Source organism: Durio zibethinus, chromosome 8, assembly GCF_047325235.1.
Source record: "Durio zibethinus cultivar Kanyao isolate XHJ-2024 chromosome 8, ASM4732523v1, whole genome shotgun sequence".
Taxonomy (NCBI): domain Eukaryota; kingdom Viridiplantae; phylum Streptophyta; class Magnoliopsida; order Malvales; family Malvaceae; genus Durio; species Durio zibethinus.
In genome coordinates, this window is record NC_143169.1 from 22,037,828 (window position 1) to 22,059,512 (window position 21,685).

The window sequence follows — 21,685 nt, forward strand, 5'->3', positions numbered from 1 at the left end:
CTCTACTGGACTACCTTTCTCCTGGTTCGTTTGGTTAAACCAACCCCTGATTTAAAAGCATGGCCACAGACACAGACCACAGTGGTAGGACGTAATGGGCCTCTCTTGCTCAAGTCGGGCTTTACACATAACTTCGTGCAGCAGCAAGCTGCATGCATTTTACGGGGCAAACTCTATGCTCCTGATTCTTGATCTTTCTCGTCATCATACATATTATTTCCTGTGGAAATCTCTCTTATCCCAATCATTCTCTAGCTTTAAAAAGTTTAAATTTATTTCATTTTCCATCAATCATTCTCAATTATTGACGTTCTTCGTGTATTATTCCGATTTGCAAGTTCGTTTTGTTGGTCCAAATGGGGTTAATTTAACATAAATAAATTATCACCATTTATCTCTTGTTAAAATCCATTTTAAATCCAAATTCCATTCATGAAAATATACTGTGAGAAATCAGTTGAGATTCAGCGAAATGATAGGGGCCACAGTTTGACACTAACCAGGAGTTCTATTTCCTTTCATCTTCTAAACACAATCACCGTAGCTGAAGAAAAGTCCCAACATCACCACAGGACATGGCTGGCCAAGCTACAATCCGACAATTTCAGTTCTAAACTCAAAGCAACAGACACAAATTTTACTCATTACCAATCCGAGGTTTCTCCATCCCCACTTTTCATTTCTCTTTTTCTTTTTGTCATTTGCCGTTTCGGTTACTTTTAACAGTTTCAACTTATTGTTAAAAACAAAAACATTCCCTGTGCAGGGAAACCACAAAACCTGTCTCTGTTTCTATTAATACCTGGCAGAATTCACGAATTTAAGAGGAAATGTGAACAGATCCATCTTGATTTTCAAAACGTTTCTCCTGTTAATTTCAACCTTGTTTATATAACTCATAAAAAAATCACACCCCAAGCATATGGTAACAACAATTCTGTCCCTTCTTTTCTATCTCTAAATCTCGTAATCATCATTTTTTACATGTAGTGTTTGTTTTCTCCGAGATCACCGGAAAAAAGGTCATTGATTCCTTCGAAATTTTCTGCCATTCCAGCCATACTTATTGTCCTTCTTGTTTTACAAATACTCAGCAAAAAGTGATTTACTTCGCTTATTTAATTATATCAGTGATCTTAATTCTATCATAAACCTTCCTTTGCTCTTTTCTATATAAGATGCGTTTCAAAGTTTTAACTTTGTCATCTGGAGGAAAGGTTTTGATCCCAAAAGGGTGCTTCTTGGCTTGGTTTTAGAGGAAAATATAAACCCAGAAAGCTGATTTTGATTGAGAGATAAAGTTATGACGCAGTCAAGGGTGGTGACAATGGAGGAAGGTAAGGACCCGGCTTCTGCAGTCAGAACGAACCTCTCCAGGGCTTTGCATTTGAGACTCATTCTATTTTGTTTGTTGTTTTTGGTCCTGGGCATTGGATTATCGATCATCAGTATGTATTCAGTACGATTTTTTATGGTCCAGCATGTATCTACTGTAGCACCATCAACTATTCAGCCTTGTTTTAAAGAGGCTAATAGCATAAAAAGTTGGATTAAGCCTCCATCAAACTTGATGCATACTATGAATGATACCGAACTATTCTGGAGAGCTTCATTTATTCCTCAAATCAAGGAATATCCTTTCAAGAGAGTCCCCAAGATTGCCTTCATGTTCTTGACAAAGGGGCCATTGCCACTGGCTGCTCTTTGGGACAGATTCTTCAAGGGGCATGAAGGGAAGTACTCGATATATATCCATGCGCTGCCATCTTACATTGCCAGCCATCCACCATCATCTGCTTTCTACAGGAGACAAATCCCAAGTCAGGTATTATCAACTTTTCATTTTCTCACATATGTTGTGGGATGTGGGAGACTTTTTAGTTGCTTAACCTCATATTTGTTGGAATTTGAGATGCTTACTTGGTTCATGATCCTATTTAATTGTTGTTATCAAATAATGTCAATGTTTATCCTTTGGTTTGTCTCCAGCTGAAAGCTTAATAAAAGTAACTGTTCCTTTGTGCTGCCATCTTTTTCTTGTTTGTCTTTAATGAGCTTTGGAGTGCAGTTAGTGGAGGTAGCTGCACTTGAAGCTTGTTATGCTATTTCAAGATTATGTGAATTAATATGATGCTGATGAATAAAACAGACTTCTCTAACATGAATGCAAAAATTACCAACTTCAAGGAAATAGTTTAACTTTTTGGGATAGATGGTGATCGACTTTTCATCTTGACTGATTGTTGGTCATTTTTTTTTTGGTTATATTCACATAGTAAAGTTTTATCTTTTTTGTCCCATATCTACTATACAAATTTATATAGCCATGTCCACATATGTGGCTCAAATTTATAGCCCTTGTTCTTTACATATCTTTGCTTATATATTCTTTCTTCAAGATTGCCTTCGTTTATGTAGTTGAATCGTTGAACTATTTATACTATTTTATAATAGGATACAATTTGTAGATCTTGAAACTTTTGGATGTTCATCTATTATCCATTAGCTCTTCACGACAACCGCCACCTGAGAACTGAAAACTCTTTTTCGGGTGGGTGATCCCTACGGCTGTCAGTTTGGATTACTCTTGGCGGGATAAAGGGGGAAGTTGTGGCTGGTGCAATCCAACCATGATGTCAAAGCATTAGAACTGCACTTGTCATATACAATATGCTTCTTGTCTATGCTTTACACCATTGGTTGCTTCTGTCGTTTAAAATGTGATTCTATTTTATGCTTTGTATTATCACTTGCCAACATTTTTGTATGATATTTTCTTTTTTTTTGTGTGTGTGTGTGTGTGTGTTTGAATTGTTAATCTTGTCTGTTCTTTTATTTTTAAAACTTGTATCTGCATAATCCTGATATGCTTTTGAATGCATTTTCAAACACTAGCACATCAAAAAGAATGAGGAAATTCTGTAGGCACTCTGAAGATGTTCGTTTAAATGTTGTTATCCTTTGCAGATGGTGGAGTGGGGAAAGATGAGTATGTGCGAGGCTGAGAGGAGACTCATTGCTAATGCATTGCTCGATATCTCCAATGAATGGTTTGTTCTCTTGTCTGAGTCTTGCATTCCTCTGCACAATTTCAGCATAATCTATCGCTACATATCAAGATCAAGACACAGCTTCATCGGATCATTTGATGAACTTGGACCTGATGGGAGAGGACGCTACGATCAACGCATGGAACCAGAGGTCACACTTAGCCAATGGCGTAAAGGATCTCAGTGGTTTGAAGTTAACAGGAGGCTTGCAATTAACATAATTGAGGACACCACCTATTATCCCAAGTTTAAGGAGTTCTGCCAGCCAGCTTGTTATGTGGATGAGCATTATTTCCCCACAATGCTGAGCATCCAATTGCCTCATCTCTTGGCAAACAGGACTCTTACATGGACAGACTGGTCAAGGGGTGGTGCTCATCCAGCCACATTTGGGAAGGATGACATAACAGAAGGTTTCTTTAAGAAAATTTTTGAAGGTCAATTATGCCTTTATAATAGCCAGACAGCTGCAGTTTGTTATCTTTTTGCAAGGAAGTTTGCTCCAAGTGCTTTGGATCCTTTGTTAGGATTGGCATCCAAAATTTTAGGGTATTGACTAAACTTGGTTACAAAGATGATTGTTGGATCGAGTTATAACACCGATGTTCAAGCCATTTTTGCATGTATAGATTATTAGATCCTTAACTGATATGGCATGATTTTATTGAATTTATCAGATTACAATTGACTGAATATAGGATCATACATTTTTTTATAAATTTTTAACATCTTTCTGAGTTTTATATCTCCAAAACTAGGGGGGAAGAACGAACAAATAATTAAAGGACATTGTAAATTGTTATTTGGGACACTGATATTGATGAACTTGAAGCATTTGTTTGATGTGTTCAACCAAAATAAGATTGTATTTACAGCAGCAGCATTAAGTTTCAACCCCAGTGAGGACAATCAAGAATCTTCACAGTTCATCATGTACATTTTCCTTTGGTGAATGAAATTTTGGCTCTGCTGCAACAAGGAGATACCTAGCAGCCAATGATGCCTGAAGTGCAGCACCATAAGGAAGAACATCTTCATTGATCATAAAGTAGGGTGAATGAACAGATTTGAGCAGCGGACGGGTCTCATCTTGCATTCCAAGCATGAAGAAATAGCCAGGAATTGCCTCTTGGTAAAATGCAAAATCCTCAGATCCCATCAATGGTTGCATGTCTTTAATTTTTTCAGTGCCAAGCATATCCCCTACAACATTGTGGAAGTGCTCGTGCAAGTCCTTATCGTTTATGGTCGGAGGGAAAAGTGGTACCGATTTATCATTTTTGTAGAAATCAACAGTTGCACTGCATCTTTGCACAGCAGCTTGCCCTTTGATAACCTGTGACTTGAGTTAATCAGGTTTTTGGGATTGTAAAATTATTAACATATGTGAGTAGTACTACATTCAAAATGCAGGAAATATGGGAAAAAAACAATATTGAACCTCTTTCAAAACTTCTAGTTGCTCACAAGCCTTTTCTTTCAATGCTGGAGTATTTTAGTTTATTTGTGTACTCCAAAAATTGCTGAATGATTTGTGAAATGATTCAAAACATCTTACTTATATACCTCCTCAATTCGCTGCTTAAGTTGTGTTAAACTTTCTTTTGAAAATGCTCGAAAGGTTCCACCAATTGTAACTGAATCTGGAATGACATTGAAAGCACCACCTCCTTGAAATTTTGCAACTGTCACCACCTACAAGGAAATGCTTTGTTATAGTGGAGCACAGAGCATCACAAGAAGTACAAATATATTTTATCGGTTCATTGAGCCAGGGAAACTATGTTAGTAGAAGGGAGAAAGTATTTCCCGTGGAGTAAAGAAAATCTAAGAACCAAAATACCACTAGGTTTCAGGTTACAAGGTATCATTCCGAAGAGGGGTACAAGATCTAAAGAAAACTTTTCTAAGAAGGATATTTCAGTAAATATAACATGTTTGAAATTGAAATGTCAAAAGGAAACCAAAATTTGAGACTCTCTCTTTGCATATTTAGTTTAGAGGGAATTTAAGAACTTCTTGAGCATAGAGAGTTCCTTCTCTCATCGATGGATCTGAAGTCTAAAGCTGCTTTTGCTGCCTCCCTATTCTGCTTTAACACTACTCATACCTTCAGGCATTGGTTATGTTCCCTAAGCAGCATTTACAAGTATAGGTTCATAGGGTTGAGTGATTTCAGATTCTATATAAAGCAACATAATACGCTATTAACAAAATCTACATAAATCCACCGCTAAACTTGCTTAATGGAAATACACCACAACACCAACAACCCTTCAAACGCACATGGCATAATTTCTTGGCTTCTTGATTAGATGGTAAACATGACCATTCACTCAAATGAACATCACAGCAACTTGTTGCCCGATAAATACAATGAGTCACATCAAAGTAAATTGTCCCAGACAGACCATGAAAATCCTGGCATCCATTTGCTTTAATCATTGAAAAAATAAATTTTCTGTCCCATCACCATTGCGAGGAGAACTGCCCAATTTAATTCTAAAATCCAAGTGGAGGAATCATCTTGATTGCAAAAATTTAAAGAAAGGTATTTGGGGTATATAAGGGCAAAACAGCATCTACAGCATTAAAACAAGGCTTAAAAAGATAAGCCAAATCATTTCTTAATATGCACAGGAAGCAAAGGATAGAATGCTAGAAGTAATGGAAGGAAGACATGTACCCGGGAATCCAGTGGATCAGCTTCACGTGAAACAAGATGTTGTAGACTAACAATAACATTAGAAGCAGCCAAAATTGGGTCAATTGAATGCTGAGGAATGGCTGCATGGCCTCCTTTTCCGCTTATTATGGCGTCGAAGAAGCCACTTCCAGCCAATAGAGGACCGGGCCTAGAGGCCACTGTACCAATAGGTAGATTAGGTGCAACATGCAGCCCAAAGATAGCATCAACATTCTCTAACACACCTGCATCTAGCATCTTCTTTGCCCCACCACCTCCTTCCTCAGCTGGTTGGAAAACAAGAACAACAGTACCCTGATTAAGAAATAAAAATGAACAGCATCAAACGTCCACAAAGGAAAGAAGGAAGCGAACAGCCTAACACAATTAAAACTTTCACGGGACAATGTGAATATCAATAGGAGAACTAGCACTGGCTACAGAATCAAAGGCTAGATTACATAGGCTAGCCGTTCTATTGTCTTTCTTCAGTTAGGTCAGAAGCTTTTCAATCGCCAGAGTTTCAGTTAGGGGCTTATTTGTTGTCGGTCATAACAAGGAACAAATTTTCTAATAAACATCTGCAAGGAACTGTAAGTACCAAATTCAACAAGAGAGAACTCAGATGTTATTCCATTATCTAACAATGGCTCCAGGCTCACTAGAGCTAATTGGAGAGCTATATAGCTGTAACCATCAGATATTGAAACAATTTTGTATTCCTATTATTTATTAACACATTGTGTTTTATGGCATTCGCTCTCTTCTGAACTTTACTGCATGCTCCTCTACCTTAGAAGAGAAAAAGTAATACTAGGAGATTCCATCAATCATATCCAATGAAACTTATACTGATGCTCCACGACACATTATACTGTTACAGACACAATAAATGCCTTAAAACTAGTATCTATGACGAAAAACCAACAGGAATGTAGGTATTGCAGCCAAATCACCAGACAAATTGATACACAATCCTTTATTACCTTACTAGAAAGCAAGTTATCCCATAAAGTGACAGTAAGCCGAGCAAAAAAGTCTAGGTCTCCACAGAAAAAACTGTACTAGCAAGGCAAAAAACTCAAGAAGAAATGAAAGCCAATTTTGACAGTGAAATAGACTTTCTCCATGGACCAACTAATGCCGTCTCATAAGGCAATGTTTCAGATAACCATTTCTTTGACTGACAACCACATAGAATAAAACAAAAAATGGAAGATAGGAAATGCAACAAGAAGTACAAAATCCTTATGCAGTTGTTCCTTTCTCTCTTATATTTATATCTTTTCATTATCTTTTTCCCCATGAAAAATAAGCAAGTAAATAACTCTCCAAATAGAGAACAAGAGTGCTCTTCCCTACTTCTACATCTGTAATAACAATGAAACTTTAAACACTATTCAAAATTTTTCTTAAAAAACTTAAGAAAAAAAAAGGAAACTACTTTCATAGAAATATTTATTCCATCATGTTTGGTAATATATATCTGCATGATTTACACAATGACTTTCCAACTAAGCAGATTGCTTCGGTTCAAATATAATATACGCAAGGGCATCCAGGTACTGAGATAATTGATAACCTCTTATACTTTAGCGTTCAAAAAATAGTTTTCTCTGGCAAAGCAGCATAGAATGACATTTGATGAATGAATGTATTCACTAGCATTTCCTTCGTATCATATATTAAAAGGTGAAATTAGCAATTTTGAAGTGACATAAAATACCTTTTTAATTACTAATGATTTAAGATTATTGAAGGAAAAGAACATCCAGAATTATCAAGAAGCCCTAGATACCATGCAAGAGGCTCGACAGAATTGGATGAGGAGATACAAATTAACAATCAAAATTTGCTCTAGTGAAATGGTAATTAGCACCCTTACTATGCAAATCATGATTGGGAGAGCAATAATTCAATCATAAAACAAACTATAAAACATAAAGTTTGCGTGAAGCAAATATGAAATTAGCAAGAGAAATTGGTGTGACACACCTTTAACTCTTCAACATGCTCTTTTAGTATTTTTGCAGCAGCAAGAAGCATTGAAACATGAGCATCATGTCCGCAGGCATGCATCTTCCCTGGATGTTTACTCTTGTGCTCCCACTCAACCATTTCCTACACATTTTAACAGCCCATTAATAGAAGTTCAAGTTGACTTCTTTCTTCATACTATATAAAATTGAAGGAAAAAAAAAAAATGAAAGCAAACATCTTTGTGGTCATCAATTACAAGCTGTGTGCCAGAGTTTAACTAAAATCATCCTGGTTTACAAAAATCAAATTCAAATTAACACAATTGGTAAATCGCAAGATCAAATTCAACCTGCTAAAATCATACAGTGCCTAGAATTGAAAAATTAAGCTCAATCAATATTCCCTATGCATCCAACTTTAGTGAAAGTAACACAAACGCAATAAAATCAATAAATTATAGAATAACTAAGCCTCATCTTTGCAGATTTAGCTTGAGACAAGACTAACTTTGAAAAACCAGAATTTCAAAATGAATCCGAAAATATATATATGTGTATATATATATATATATATATACACATATATATCTTTCGGATTCATTTTGAAACTATTCATATATATACACATATATATATTTTCGGATTCCTTTTGAAACTATTCAAACCTGCATGGAAAGAGCATCCATATCTGCCCTTATTGCAACAAAAGGAGGTTTACCAGTCCCAACAAAGCCAACAACACCAGTAACTGAAACTGGGTATTTATAAGGAATACCCAGTTTATCCAATTCTTGTCTGATCAGCTTACTAGTCTCAAATTCCTCATATCCCAATTCAGGATTCTCATGTATCTTCCTCCTAATGCCCACCATCCAATCAAAAAGCTCCTGTCTTTTAGCAAAATCAAGAAACTTCTTGGGGATTTCAGACAACCCATTTGATGAGCCCAAAGAAGAAGATGACAAAACAACTGCTGTATTAAGCAGATGCAATATCAAAACCGAAGAGACCAACTTGGAGAAACTCATGCTTGTTTTTCTATGACAACAAGCTTAAAGCTTGAACTTTAAGGACAAAGAAGATAATCTGTAGGGAAAAGAAAGTTGGGTTTCTGGAAATCCTTGGCATTCAACACTGTTTTTATGGACTACTAAGCAGTAGGTGACTAGCTAGCTGTCTGTACCTATTACACTCCACAGCTATTCACGTGCTGAATTAACTTAACTATTTCTGACATGTTGGTGGCTGAAATTCCAGTCAACCCTTCAAATCATGGACGGAAAAGAAAGTACATTGCGAAACCTATGCGGCTACGGCATGAATAATAGGGTTTTTTTTTTCCACGCTTGAAAGTGGGGGATAATTTGAGATAAGATATGTCCTATTTCAGGGGAATTATTATACATTAAAGATAGATGTTAATGCAAAATTACACTCAAAGATAAACATTTTAGAAAAGGAAAGAGGAATTGGCCTAAATTCTAAGGGGGACCTCAAAAATACCTTGCCATTACCAAGTGGACACACGTGTTGTAAAACGTGGCAAAATGGAAAACATGGAAAGGCCAACGCTCAAAAGTCATATGCCAAAAATAGCCAGTCATGTGCCAAAAATAGCCTATATCTGGAAATGACTTCTTTTTAATTGCCGACCGGTTTCAATATTGTGACAAAGCTGCAAGAGTCCTTTATTATTATTATTATTTTCCTTGGTTTCTTAAGGCTGATGAATTTTTTTTTCATCAAGAACCCTTTCATTTTCTTCTTCTTGTTTCGATTAAAAAATAGTTTTGTTAGTCATTCATCAATCTCAATAGAAAGTTCATCAGTTTTAATGGAATTCAAATTGCAATCTGAAAATTCTCAATTACATAAACATACAATTTTCATGCAGATGACATGTTAGAAAAACAGAATTTAGCAAAGTGACTTCAGTTTTATTGTAGAACTAATCTGCACTTGAACTTCAATTTTCCTAATTCTGGAAGTTTTGATCATGGGCATTTTGGTTTAAAAGCCGGCAATTGGTTCTCAGGCAGCTGTAATAATTTGTGAAGTTCAATGGTAACTTCAGGATCCATCCCTGTAGAAGTATTCCCTTATTTCGGGCTTTTAGTCAATTGAAATTTATTTGTGCATTCCTTCTTGTATCCACTTGTTCTTACTTTGTTTAATTTTGGTTCCTTCAAATCCATTAGCGTCCCAATTGGTGGGGAAGAAACCCCTTTGTGCAAAGTATGACAAAATGCATAGATTCCTAAATGGTGGATCAAAATTGATTTGAAGGGAATCCATCTACAGAAACATCTGCAGAAGAAACCATCTGGCAAAATAGAAAAGAATAATTCTATCATGGTGTCTGAAAGAAACAGAATATGCTGATCAAATGTCACGAGAACCAGTGTTGAAGGAACCATCATTTAAACATCATTATGGGATTGCTTGGCCTGGAAGGAAAAGGAATCAGGATATATACCTAGAGCATGGAACAAACAGTTGACGGAGTGGATTATATCTCACAACTGCCTGAACCAATTATCCATCAAATCATTGGTCTCCTCAGCACAACTGCTCTGGACTGAATGTTCATGCCCCAAGTCTTGAAATATATTTAGTATCTTGCGAAGAAACATATGCCATGCAACATTGACTTGTCCACATGCAACACCCTTAAGAGTTTGACATTAGAAGATGCTAAACTGAAGGATCTAGTTGTTTCAACATCATCTCTCTTGTTTCCCTGTTGTTTCCCTGTACTTGAGAAATTGGTCCAAAGCAGGTGTAATGCGTTGAAAAATATTACAATTTCATGTCATCAGCTTAAGTCACTTACCTTGACAGAATGCAAGCAGCTAGAGAGAGAAGGCTGATACTGATACTGATACCCCAAACCTTCTTTCTTTCCAGTGCAAGGGTGATAAGATGCCCTTTTCTCTTCCAATGCATTCACACAGACCCAATCATCCCACAGACCACATACTTACAGGGATTTTGGGGAAAATTTAGTGTTAAAATTCAAACTAAAAGCATCAGTTCATTTATATGAGACACGCACCATATATGACAATAGAAAGCAGAACCCAATTCAGTCAAATTTACACATACAATAAGATCTTTAAGCAGCAGTTATAATCCCAAATACCATAGCGCTATTATATATATATCACAAACTCATTCAAATGGATTCCACCATTTTCTTAACCTCTTGCCTTTAGCTCTGCAAGCCGCCTTGACAAATTGTCCTCATCAACCTTCTCCTGTGTCTTGGTTGACACAGCATGAGCAGCCGGCTGTGGCAACCCAACAGAGACCTCCAATCCATAATCATCAGCCACTTGTTGCATCAAGCTGTTGACCTCACCTTCTGGTGTGGACAATGAAGTAGAACCAGCCATAGCACCCTCCATAAACTCTGCCTGGACCTCCATATTCACAAACTGCTTCTCGAATTGATCCATTGTCTCTGACATCTTCTGCAAATTGCCTGCAACAAAAAAAAAATCAAATTTCACCATATCACATCAAAATTAAAGCTTAATGCCGTTAATTTACAGTAATAGAGAAAAATATTAATAAATTTTTATAGAATTTACTTTAGGCTAATGTCTCCACAATCTTTTTGCTTAAGGCTAATTTACCCCCAAAATTTCCCAAAATTGCAATTTTTTTTGTTCTCCTTTAATTCTAACCCTAAATTTTCCTTAATTATTAATTTCTCCAAAAATTATTAGCATCCCCAATAGACACAAAAGAGGAGATCAAACATTTAAAAGTAAATTTTTTACGGAGAAATTACCGGTGGATAAGGAAGATTCGAGAGACTTGACAATATTAGCCATGGATTTGTTAATGGTGGTCATCTTAGCTTGGGTATCGAGCCTGGCAACCACGGCATCGAGTCGCGAAGCGAGCCGGAGGTAGTTCATCTGCTCACTGCGCTTGCGAATAGCGTTCTCAGCGTATATCCGAGCTCCGTCCATGTTACCTTTCTCGATCGCCTTCTTCACCTTCAATTTCTCGGATTTCTCTTCCTTCTCGCACTTCCTCGCCTGGCGTTGCAGCGATTTGGACGTGAATTTCAGGTCCATAATCTGGTTCAGGAGCTTCTCGGTGTTTCCCATAGCTGGATTTTTCGTTTATTTGCAGAGAAGATTTGATTTTGAGAGGAATTTAAAGAATTTTGGTTTTTTTTCTTTTCGGTGTTTTGATCGTGTTTTGACTTTGCTTTGCTCCTTGTATTTGGTTTTCTGCGTTTTTTCTTTCTGAGGAAAATTGGGCGAAAGTGGAAATGCAGCGTAAAGGGAGGACCATAACTGGGCCCAACTTTACGTCAAAAATCATTTGTTCTTCCTACATAAGCAATAAAAAATGTGTGATTATAAAATTATAAGACATAATATAATGCATTTTTTAGATAAATTTTTTCATAATCGTTTTTTTTTATTTTAAAAAATGGATGCTACAATGGGTTGATTATAATGCCACAAAGGGTTGGTTGTTCTTCACTTTTTTTTTTTTTTGATTACCAAAGAAAAATAAAAAATAAATTATGAGTCTTTAAACCTTTAAAAAAATTTCATTCTAATACATTCGTTAAAAATTTATTAAAATTAAAAAAAAAATCATAAAACCTTAATATTGATAATGGTATTAAAATTCAATTTTATCAAATCATCCATACAAAGATTTCTTTCTTTCAAAATTAATGAAACGGGTTTATGTTTATGTGGTCTATAAGATTATAATAAAATAAGATAAAATAATATTTTATTAATATTTAATTAAATAATGTTATATTATATTGTGTTTGATATATGTAAGAATTAGAACATGATGATTTATTTATTGATTAAAATTATTTTTTAAAGTTTATATAATTTAAATTATTGATATAATTTTTAAAAATATAATAAGACATGTAAATTTAATTTTATGGATTAAAAATAATTCTTTCCATATTAAAATGATTGAATCATCTTATATCAAGAGGATGATAATCTTCTTTATAATCTTATCTCTTTCAATTATATACAAACCAAACATAATATAAAATAATTATTATATTATCTTATCTATTATTCTATACATTAAACATAACCTAAATATAAACTCTAACTTACAAACTTAATCCTTGTTTTTCCACTCACAATTATCACCAATTAAAGTACCAAGTAAATGGAAACATTAAATCAATAACAACTCTAGCATCCAATTCACATTCAACCTTCTAAAATCTTTCCTGCCATACAAGCATCAAACTAAACCTTACCACCTATAGCTCAGCCACCATATTAAAGCAATAGCCTAGATAAGCTCGGAATCCCACAATCCATTTACCTAAAAACGATCAATCCTCCAGCAATGAGATCCAGGGTTACCTTAAGATGCACTATCTATGTTAAGTTTAACTAATTCAATATCCAATGGTAGCTATCAAATTAATCTGTTTCATTACATTTGCATTAATTTTGTTGCATGCTAAACTAACATCCTATGATGTTAGTTTAATATTCTGCAACAAGTTCACACCTTCCAAACAGGGTTTTTTTATTGGATCAAAACCCTAGTTTGTATTTTTCTCATCCAAATTATGGTTGTAGCAAAAAAAACAAATTTGCCAATCATGAGAATAATCCACCAAATCACCTCCAACGTTAATTTATAATTTAAGAACCACATTAAAAATGTTTAAAATTTAAGTATTATATTGAATATTTTACTATAATTTAAGGATCATGACATTAAGCATTTCTAAACTAAATAAATTATTTTAGAATTATTTGTTTCATATTCTAATTGCTTGGTTAAGCTCATGGACAATCTTGACTTTTTGACCAAGTTGACATGTCAAGCTGACCTAAATCCATAAGGTCATGTTAGCTCGGCTAGCTCACATGTCTACCCATTGGATTCCCCTAAATGCTAACTTGTCATTCCCTGATTGGGTAGTCAATGTTTAGCTCAGCTTGACCTACTAGGTCATCCTTGACTCTAGAGCTAACATGAATAGCCTAGGCTTTGTCTTTAACAGCTCTATTATTTTTTCTTTGATTTCAAGGTTTTAACTCCAAAAAGTAACTCACCACCAACATTTGACGCATCAAGCAAGGGTAAAGTACATTTAGCTAAGCTCATAGCAAAATCTGCCTAGAAAGATAGTTGTCAAGCGAGAAGAACCATCTACGGTAACTAAAACAGAAATCTAAATTAGTGAACCTAACACAGATCGCCTTATTACAGTAGGCCCCATAATGGAGCAATTCCTAGCTTTAAACCAACAATTACAACCCCTCAAAGAGATGATTCAAAACCTCACCTCACCACAAACATCCAAAGCATACGATTTAATCACCCTAAGAAATCTGCACGTAGAAAAGCTATCGAGCTATAATGATACTGAAACTTTATCGACTTCAAGAGATGAGAAACATACTACTTCAGTTACCCATTATTATATCCACAGTTCAACACAAACCACCATTTAAAAATTCAAATAAATCACCCTAAAGTCCTAACTAAATAAAGACCTGAAATCTCTGTTATAGGCCATAGAGAAAGAATTAAAAGGAAAAGCCTTTGTATTTGATGACAAGTTGAAGTTTTTGAAAACTTCACCCTTCATCGAGGAGATAGATTAAACTATACTTTCAAAAGGATTCAAAATACCGACCTTAAAGTCATATAATGGTACATCTAACCTTTTTAACCATTTAGAGCTTTATTGGACTAATATGATAATGTAGGGGGCCAATAAAGCTTTAATGTGTAAAGAATTAGCCATCATGCTTAAAGGGGCAATTTAGTCATAGTATTGCAATTTAGAATCGAGGTCTACAACTACATTCAAATAGCTCAATTACTTTTCTTATCCAAATTTGTCAGTAGCCGATGAACAAAAAAAACTATGTTAAGTTTAATGTCAATCTACCAGGTCAAAAACAAGTTTTTGAAAGATTACATCATGTGTTTTAATGCTAGAGCCCTTCAAGTTAAAAATCTAAAACAAGTTATTATAGTCGTTGTTCTGATCAATGGATTCAATGATAGAAAATACCATTTCAAATTCACCTTTTCCTTAAAGCTATCAAAAATTTTGGCTGACGTTCTACTTATTGTTGAAAAATATATTAACGTTGAAGCTACAATGAAAAGCAACTGAGGTAAAAAAAGGCTCATTCTCTCTCATCAGCTTGGAAAAAAAGAAAGAGGTCTACGATCCCCCAAAATGAAAAAGAATCTATAATACCCAGAAAGGGAAAAGACCCGAGTACCCAAGAGCCAAAAGCCCAAGTAAACAAAAAAGTTACACTACACTACACTAAATACCTTTCAATAGAGGATTTTAATGCATATCGAAAGGAATTGCAAGCTCAAATGGTCGAAGTCACTAAGATTTAACGTCAGATGTGCCTTCTATCAAGACTCCAATCATAATATAAAGGACTGCATTGACTTGAAAAATAAGATAAAAAATCTAATCAGAAAAGATAATCTGGACAGGTTTATTGGCCGAGCAAGATAGGGGTAGAAAATAACAGATTTCAAAAAAAAAAATCAAGTAGAGAGTATAGAAAAAGATCACAAGAACGAGAAAAAAAAAAACCAAGGTGGTGGTAATTAAAGGAATGAATAAGAAGAGGATGAAAGACGAGCCGTGGATAATAAGCATATTGTAGGCATAATTAATGTGATAATAGAAGGGACATCTACCTTGACTAAGAAAAAGTTTGATCAAAGAATGAAGATGGCCATAGCATTCTTAGCCAATAAATAGAAAAGTTGAAAAGACAAACCAATTTTTTTCATTTCAGAATACTTGAAAAAAAATTAAATTTCACATAACGATGTTATAGTGATTTCAACCGTTGTAAACAATCATGTGGTGAGACGGATATTATTTGACAATGAAAGCTTGATTGATGCCTTATATTATGCCAACATGTTAAAAATGAGTATAAAGAAGGAAATGTTACAACTGTTTAACACCACATTGATCGATTTTAAAAATAAGTAAATGCCAACTAAATGAACCATCAAACTATCAATCTTATTGGGTATTGAATCGAGGAATGTCACCTCGATTATTAATTTATAATGGTAGATGTCTTTTAAGCTTATAACATGATATTGGACTGACCTAGTTAATCTGTTATAAGAATGATTGGCTTAGCTCCTTATTTGAAAATCAAGTTTTCAACACCAAATAGGATTGGAGAGGTCAGATGAGACTAGTCCACTGAGTGACAATATTATGTGAATACAATAAAAGAAAAGATTAGGAATCAAGTTGACAATTCAGTTGGTGTCGACAAAACCTTAAGTACCAAACATGAAAGGTCAAAGTCAAATAACTTAATGAACAAAGCAAAATAGTTTGGGTAAGAAGCTATAAAAATCGAAGAGAAAAAAGAAACGCGTTCTTAAGCCACTCTGAACTCTTAATCTCGACATTTGTAAATACATTTTAAAGAAAATTCAATGAAACCTGTTCTTAAGCTAGCATATACACATGTTAATAGAAGTAAGCTCTGACACTGGTTAAAAAAAATACAATAGATACATTTTGATAAGTTCTACTTTCCTACCATATGATATTCTACTAAAAAATCAACTAACTACTATGTCAGGATTCATCATTCTCATAAAAAAATAATCTCGACCTAAAGAAGATCATTGATTAGAGATCAAAAGTTGATGATAACCGATTAAAACTTACAAAAGACCTCATCTCTATATAGTTTTAGAAAAATAATACTAAAAAATGTATGCAAATTGGGGCAAAACTTGATCACAAAGAGTAGTTAATTCAACTATTAAAAAACAATGCAGATTTATTCGTTTGGACCCAATCTAACACGTCTGGGATAAATCTTGTGATAATGATCCACAAGTTATACACCGACTCGAACATAAAGCTAGTTTGACAGAAAAAAAAAAAAAAAAACCTTTACCCCAGAAAGACAAAATCAATTAGGGAAAAAGTTAGCAAACCACTAAAAATAGGCTTTATCTAAAAAAGCATACTACGTTGAATGGATTGCTAACGTTGTAACAATAAAGAAACACAACAAAAAATGGAGAATGTACGTGGACTTTACCAACTTTAACAAAGCTTGTCCAAAGGATAGTTTCTCTCTATGTAGCATAGATCGACTGGTGGATAACAGTGCCAAGCACAATTGGCTAAGTTTTATGATGTTTACTTTGACTATAATTAAATCAAAATATTGAAAGACGATGAGAAAAAAATAGTCTTTTGGTTATAAAGTAATGCCTTTTGGTTTGAAGAATGTAGGTACGACCTACCAAATATTGGTTAATAAAATTTTTAAAAACTAGATCGATCTAATTTTTGAGATATATGTTGATGACATGATCATAAAGAGAAAGAGCTTGATCGAGCACTTGAAAAATTAAAAAAAAAAAACTTCAATACCCTTAGAAAATATAACATGAGGCTCAATCTGAGCAAGTGCACCTTTAGGGTCACATCAAAAAAATTTCTTAACTATATGATTAACAAAAGAGGGATGGAGGTAAACCCTGAAGGGTTCAAGCCATTTTCAATATGAAAGCACTAATCTCAGTAAAAAAAAAAAGTGCAAAGATTAACTAAAAGAATTGTTATCCTAAGCAGATTCATGTCAAGGTCAGTAGATCGATGTCTACCTTTTTTAAAAATTTTCATAAATATTTCATATTTTAGATGAATACCTCAATGTCAAAAAGCTTTTAAAGAACATAAATAGTGTCTATCCTCTTCACGTATACTATCTAAATCAAAACCTGATGAAATGTTAAACCTCTATATTGCAACAACCAACCACGCTATCAGCTTGATATTGGTTCGAGAAGATGAGAAAATGAAAAACCAGTATAATTCATACGTAAAGTACTGATAGGGTTTGAAATAAACTACTCTAAAATGGAAAAGTTGGCTTATGCTATTATTACATTGACTAGAAAGCTTATGCTGTACTTTCAAGCCTATACAATCAATGTGTTGATCGACTAACCACTTAAGCAGATTCTACAAAAACCTGAGCTATCAAGAAAACTGATCAAATAGGCAGTTAAGCTAAACGAATATGACCATTACATTTTACCTAAGTCAACCCTTAAATCACAATGCTAGCAAACTTTGTTGTTGAATGCACTTCAGCCAAAACCAATAAAAAGCCTGTAAAGTCTAATTAGTTAAAAGTGGAAAAAATGTGAAAACTTTTTTCTAATGGGTTAGCTAGGGATTCAAATAGCGGTGTTATAACGAAATAACAACCGTGAAATTACAGTAGCGCCACCACCCATCATTGCTATCAAAGAAAAAATTATTAAAAAATTTAATCATACTCAAAACAGTGTGTAACAGCCATTAAAAAATGACGTAATGGGGAATAATAGCAATAACGATATGTTATTGTTGCTATCCTTTTTTTTTTGTCAACATAAATTATAATAATAATAAAAAAAGCTTTCAAGCTTCAATAGCCAAGATTCTCAAAAATTAAAATAAAACAACTAAGATTGCAAAAGCAAAAGTAAAGGTAAAAGCCAAAAGAAAATATAACTCAGTGTCATTCTTATATTCTCTTCTCAGTTTCAAAATTCGTCTAAAAAATCTTAGAAAACAGTATCAAATATCAACCATTCAATCAGCAGCTACCCAAATTTAAATCCACCTCAAATCCTCAGTCAATAATCAAAATAAAAAAAAGTAAGAAAAAATTAAATTACCCTTTTTTTTATAAAATTTTTGTAGAATAATGTTGATATTTGTATTTGTGATAATCTGAGTGAGAGATATGAGGGTATGTGAAAGATAGAGATATGCAAAAAAAAAAAAAAAAAAAAAAAGAGGGTGTTTTTATTTTTATCTCAGAATGGGGTGGTGGGTGGGGGTGGGGTGCTTGAGGGGTATGGTGGGGGGTGGGGTGAGATTCAATGGGTGGGGTGCTTGGAGGGGGGTAGGGTGGAAAGGTGAAGTAGGGTAGGTGGTTTTTATTTAATTTTATAATTAATTTTATTAAAATATAAATTTAAAATTTTTTTAGATAAAATTTAGTTAGAAAGATTGAGATTTTATAATTGAAAAAATTAATATATTAATAATTTAATATGAAATATATAGGAATTTTAGATGAAAAATTTTAATAAATTTTTTTGTATAAGTTAGATGAAAAATAATTAAAATTAAATATTATATTTTGATTTTGTTATTTATTAATTTATAATTTTATATTTGAAATTTAATAATTTTTTTTGTTGTTTTGGTATTTATATTGTTGTCAATTCTTTTACTATTAAATTAATTCTTATTAATTTATTTTTTTGTGTAATTATGGAATATTCTATTTATTATATAATATATTGAAGGTAATTTATGATAAAAAATTTTTTTACATCAATTAGTATATCAAAAAGATTAAGTTACTTAATAAATTTAGTGTTTTACGAACTATTACTCTTAAGATTAAAAATTAAAAATAAAAAAAATTTAATGTAGATTCAATTGTTAATGATGGAATAAATAACATTAATATTTCTAAATATAAGTTTATTTTATTTTTATACAAAATAGCAAGCAAGCCACCACGTTATTTAATTTTGTAATTAATTTTATTAAAATATAAATTTAAAATTTTGCTATTTTAAAAAAAATTTTAGATAAAATTTAGTTAGAGGGATTGAGAATTTATAATTAAAAAAATTGAGAGATTAATAATTTAATATGATATATATAAAGATTTTAGATGAAAATTTTTAATAAATTTTTTTGTATAAGTTAGATAAAAAATAATTAAAATTAATTGTTATATTCTGCTTTTGTTATTTATTAATTTATAATTTTATATTTGAAATTTAATAATTGTTTTGTTGTTTTGGTATTTATATTATTGTTAATTTTTTTGCTATTAAATTAATTCTTATTAATTTATTTTTATTCTTATGTAATTATTGAATATTCTATTTATTATATAATATATTGAAAGTAATTTGTGATAAAAATTTTTTTTACATCAATTAGTATATCAAAAAGATTAAGTTACTTAATAAATTTAGCATTTTACAATCTATTACTTTTAAGATTAAAAACTAAAAATTAAACAATTTAATATAGATTCAATTTTTAATGATGGAATAAGTAACATTAATATTTCTAAATTTAAGTTTATTTTATTTTTATACAAAATAACAAGCATGCCATCACGTGAAGAGTTCCCAATCAAAGGAGTAGATGATGTACCAAGTGATGATATAGGTTAGCATTTTGAAACACTTGTGCCAAATATAAAAAGAAATATTTTATGCAAACTTTGTGGTAAAGTTATAAAAGGAGAAACAATACGTTTCAAGGAACACATTGCTTATAAAACAGGCAATGTTGCAACATGCCCCAACGTTATTGATATGTTATGTTTTTATAATTTCTTTGAAAATATTATTATTAATTTCTCAATAAAAATTACAAAATTACATAAGCATGTGCAACTAATTTTTTTTCTTTTTCTTAACTATATTATTAATAGGTTTAATAAGAGAAAGAATGATGAAACTTCTTCAAGAAAGCAAATCAAAGAAAATTGAGAACAAAAGGAGAAATGATGAATTCTTATCATAATTAAGAGGGGAAGACTATGACTATGAAGGTTTTATTGATGAAGACATCACTATTAAACAAGCCATGCAAGATAGTATCCAATTACAATATGAGTGGCACAGAAGACAAGAATCAAACAAAGAACTAATGGTTGGAGTAACATACATGAAAAGGGTTGAAGCTCTCATGGTTCAGTTGTTGAATATTTTGAGAAAAAACAAGGAAATCAACTCTAAATGAGTTTAAATTTTCATTAAGAGGGGCTATACTTGAATTAGTTAGAAGTAAAAGTTTAAAGTAACAAAAAATAAGTGATTCATTTTTAAAGACATTAAGAAGAAAGATGGGTGAATCAGTATCAAAATTTTTTATATATGATCGACTTCTTTTTTAGTTAACAAACTCTCCATTGTTACATAATTTGATTTCTGTGACAGTAGAAATTGGCTAACATGTAAAACTTTCAACACTTTTTAAGGTTTTAGATGTATATTTAAAGTCTAAGTATCAACAAATTCATAAATGGCTTAATGGATTAAAAGCTCATTGGAATATATTAGGTGCCACTTTGATGTGTGATGGTTAGACCAACAGTTTAAATCAAATGCATATGATTAATTTTCTTATTTACTATAGTACATGGATCATTTTTTGGAAATCTATAGATGTCTTAAGTGTTCGTAGTAGAGATGCAAACTTTTACTATAGATTATTGGATGAAGCTGTGAAAGAAATTGAAAAAAAATACATTGTTCAAATAGTCATTGATAATGAGGCAACACTTAAGGTTGCAGGAAAAAAAATAATGGAAAAGAGACAACATTTGTATTGGACAACATATTAAGCTCATTGTTTGGACTTGTGTCTTGAGGATATTGGCAAGAAAAAAATGCGGCAAAGGTTTTGGATAATGCAAAAAAAGTGACTTGTTTTATATACAATCACATTTGGACTGTTAATTTGATGAAAAAATATACACAAAGGAAACAAATACTTTGTCCTACTCTTACTCAATTTGCCACTCATTTTATACAGTTAGAAGAAATAATAAGGTAAAAGCAAGGTTTGAGAGAAATGTTCAATTCAAAGGTTAGTACTTAGTAATTAGTATAACTATTTAAATTTAGCATCTTTTTATGATATCATTATTTAAAATATATTACTCTAAAAATTTATTTTTGAATATATAAGAATTTAAAGAATCAAAATGGGGACAACAAAAATCAGAACATGCTTATGAAGCTAAAAAAATCATTTCGAGAAACGATTTTTGAAAAAAAAAAGAAGTGATATAATAAAAGTTTATGAGTCTTTGGTAAAAGTGTTGCGCCTTATTGATGGTGATGAAAAACCAACAATGGACAGGACAATG

General features: G+C 32.7%; 3 protein-coding genes across 5 annotated transcripts; 1 reads left to right on the forward strand and 2 right to left on the reverse strand.

Moving 5' to 3' along the window:
* Positions 1–401: 401 nt before the first annotated feature.
* On the forward strand, positions 402–3,606 carry LOC111278963 (glycosyltransferase BC10-like). Its single transcript, XM_022865748.2, has 2 exons — positions 402–1,825; positions 2,968–3,606. The coding sequence occupies exons 1-2, from the start codon at positions 1,304–1,306 to the stop codon at positions 3,604–3,606; spliced, it is 1,161 nt and encodes a 386-aa protein (XP_022721483.2). The 5' UTR covers positions 402–1,303.
* A 133-nt stretch (positions 3,607–3,739) lies between these two features.
* On the reverse strand, positions 3,740–10,691 carry LOC111278961 (IAA-amino acid hydrolase ILR1-like 4). Of its 3 annotated transcripts, none has more exons than XM_022865744.2 (6): positions 10,549–10,691; positions 8,381–10,466; positions 7,732–7,857; positions 5,737–6,051; positions 4,617–4,745; positions 3,740–4,386 (listed from the first exon to the last, which is right to left on the reverse strand). In XM_022865744.2, the coding sequence occupies exons 2-6, from the start codon at positions 8,741–8,743 to the stop codon at positions 3,970–3,972; spliced, it is 1,350 nt and encodes a 449-aa protein (XP_022721479.2). In that variant the 5' UTR covers positions 8,744–10,466; positions 10,549–10,691; the 3' UTR covers positions 3,740–3,969. The 3 variants fall into 3 exon arrangements, with proteins under 3 accessions (XP_022721479.2, XP_089620825.1, XP_022721478.2); XM_089764699.1 differs by having other exon boundaries at positions 8,381–10,455; positions 10,549–10,687; XM_022865743.2 differs by having other exon boundaries at positions 8,381–10,038; positions 10,192–10,557.
* A 13-nt stretch (positions 10,692–10,704) lies between these two features.
* LOC111278962 (ESCRT-related protein CHMP1B-like) lies at positions 10,705–11,859 on the reverse strand. The gene is made up of 2 exons (XM_022865747.2): positions 11,512–11,859; positions 10,705–11,199 (listed from the first exon to the last, which is right to left on the reverse strand). The coding sequence occupies exons 1-2, from the start codon at positions 11,834–11,836 to the stop codon at positions 10,913–10,915; spliced, it is 612 nt and encodes a 203-aa protein (XP_022721482.2). The 5' UTR covers positions 11,837–11,859; the 3' UTR covers positions 10,705–10,912.
* Positions 11,860–21,685: the final 9,826 nt, after the last annotated feature.

Bases quoted from the DNA above. Each gene is read 5' to 3' on its own strand.
- LOC111278961 (XM_022865744.2), bottom strand. From the start codon at position 8,743: ATGAGTTTCTCCAAGTTGGTCTCTTCGGTTTTGATATTGCATCTGCTT. The intron at 4,746-5,736 runs GTACATGTCTTC...ATTTCCTTGTAG, and splicing joins CTGATCCACTGGATTCCCGG to GTGGTGACAGTTGCAAAATT. The intron at 4,387-4,616 runs GTATATAAGTAA...CTCAAGTCACAG, and splicing joins TTAAGCAGCGAATTGAGGAG to GTTATCAAAGGGCAAGCTGC.
- LOC111278963 (XM_022865748.2), top strand. From the start codon at position 1,304: ATGACGCAGTCAAGGGTGGTGACAATGGAGGAAGGTAAGGACCCGGCT. The intron at 1,826-2,967 runs GTATTATCAACT...TATCCTTTGCAG, and splicing joins GGAGACAAATCCCAAGTCAG to ATGGTGGAGTGGGGAAAGAT.
- LOC111278962 (XM_022865747.2), bottom strand. From the start codon at position 11,836: ATGGGAAACACCGAGAAGCTCCTGAACCAGATTATGGACCTGAAATTC. The intron at 11,200-11,511 runs GTAATTTCTCCG...TTTTTGTTGCAG, and splicing joins CGAATCTTCCTTATCCACCG to GCAATTTGCAGAAGATGTCA.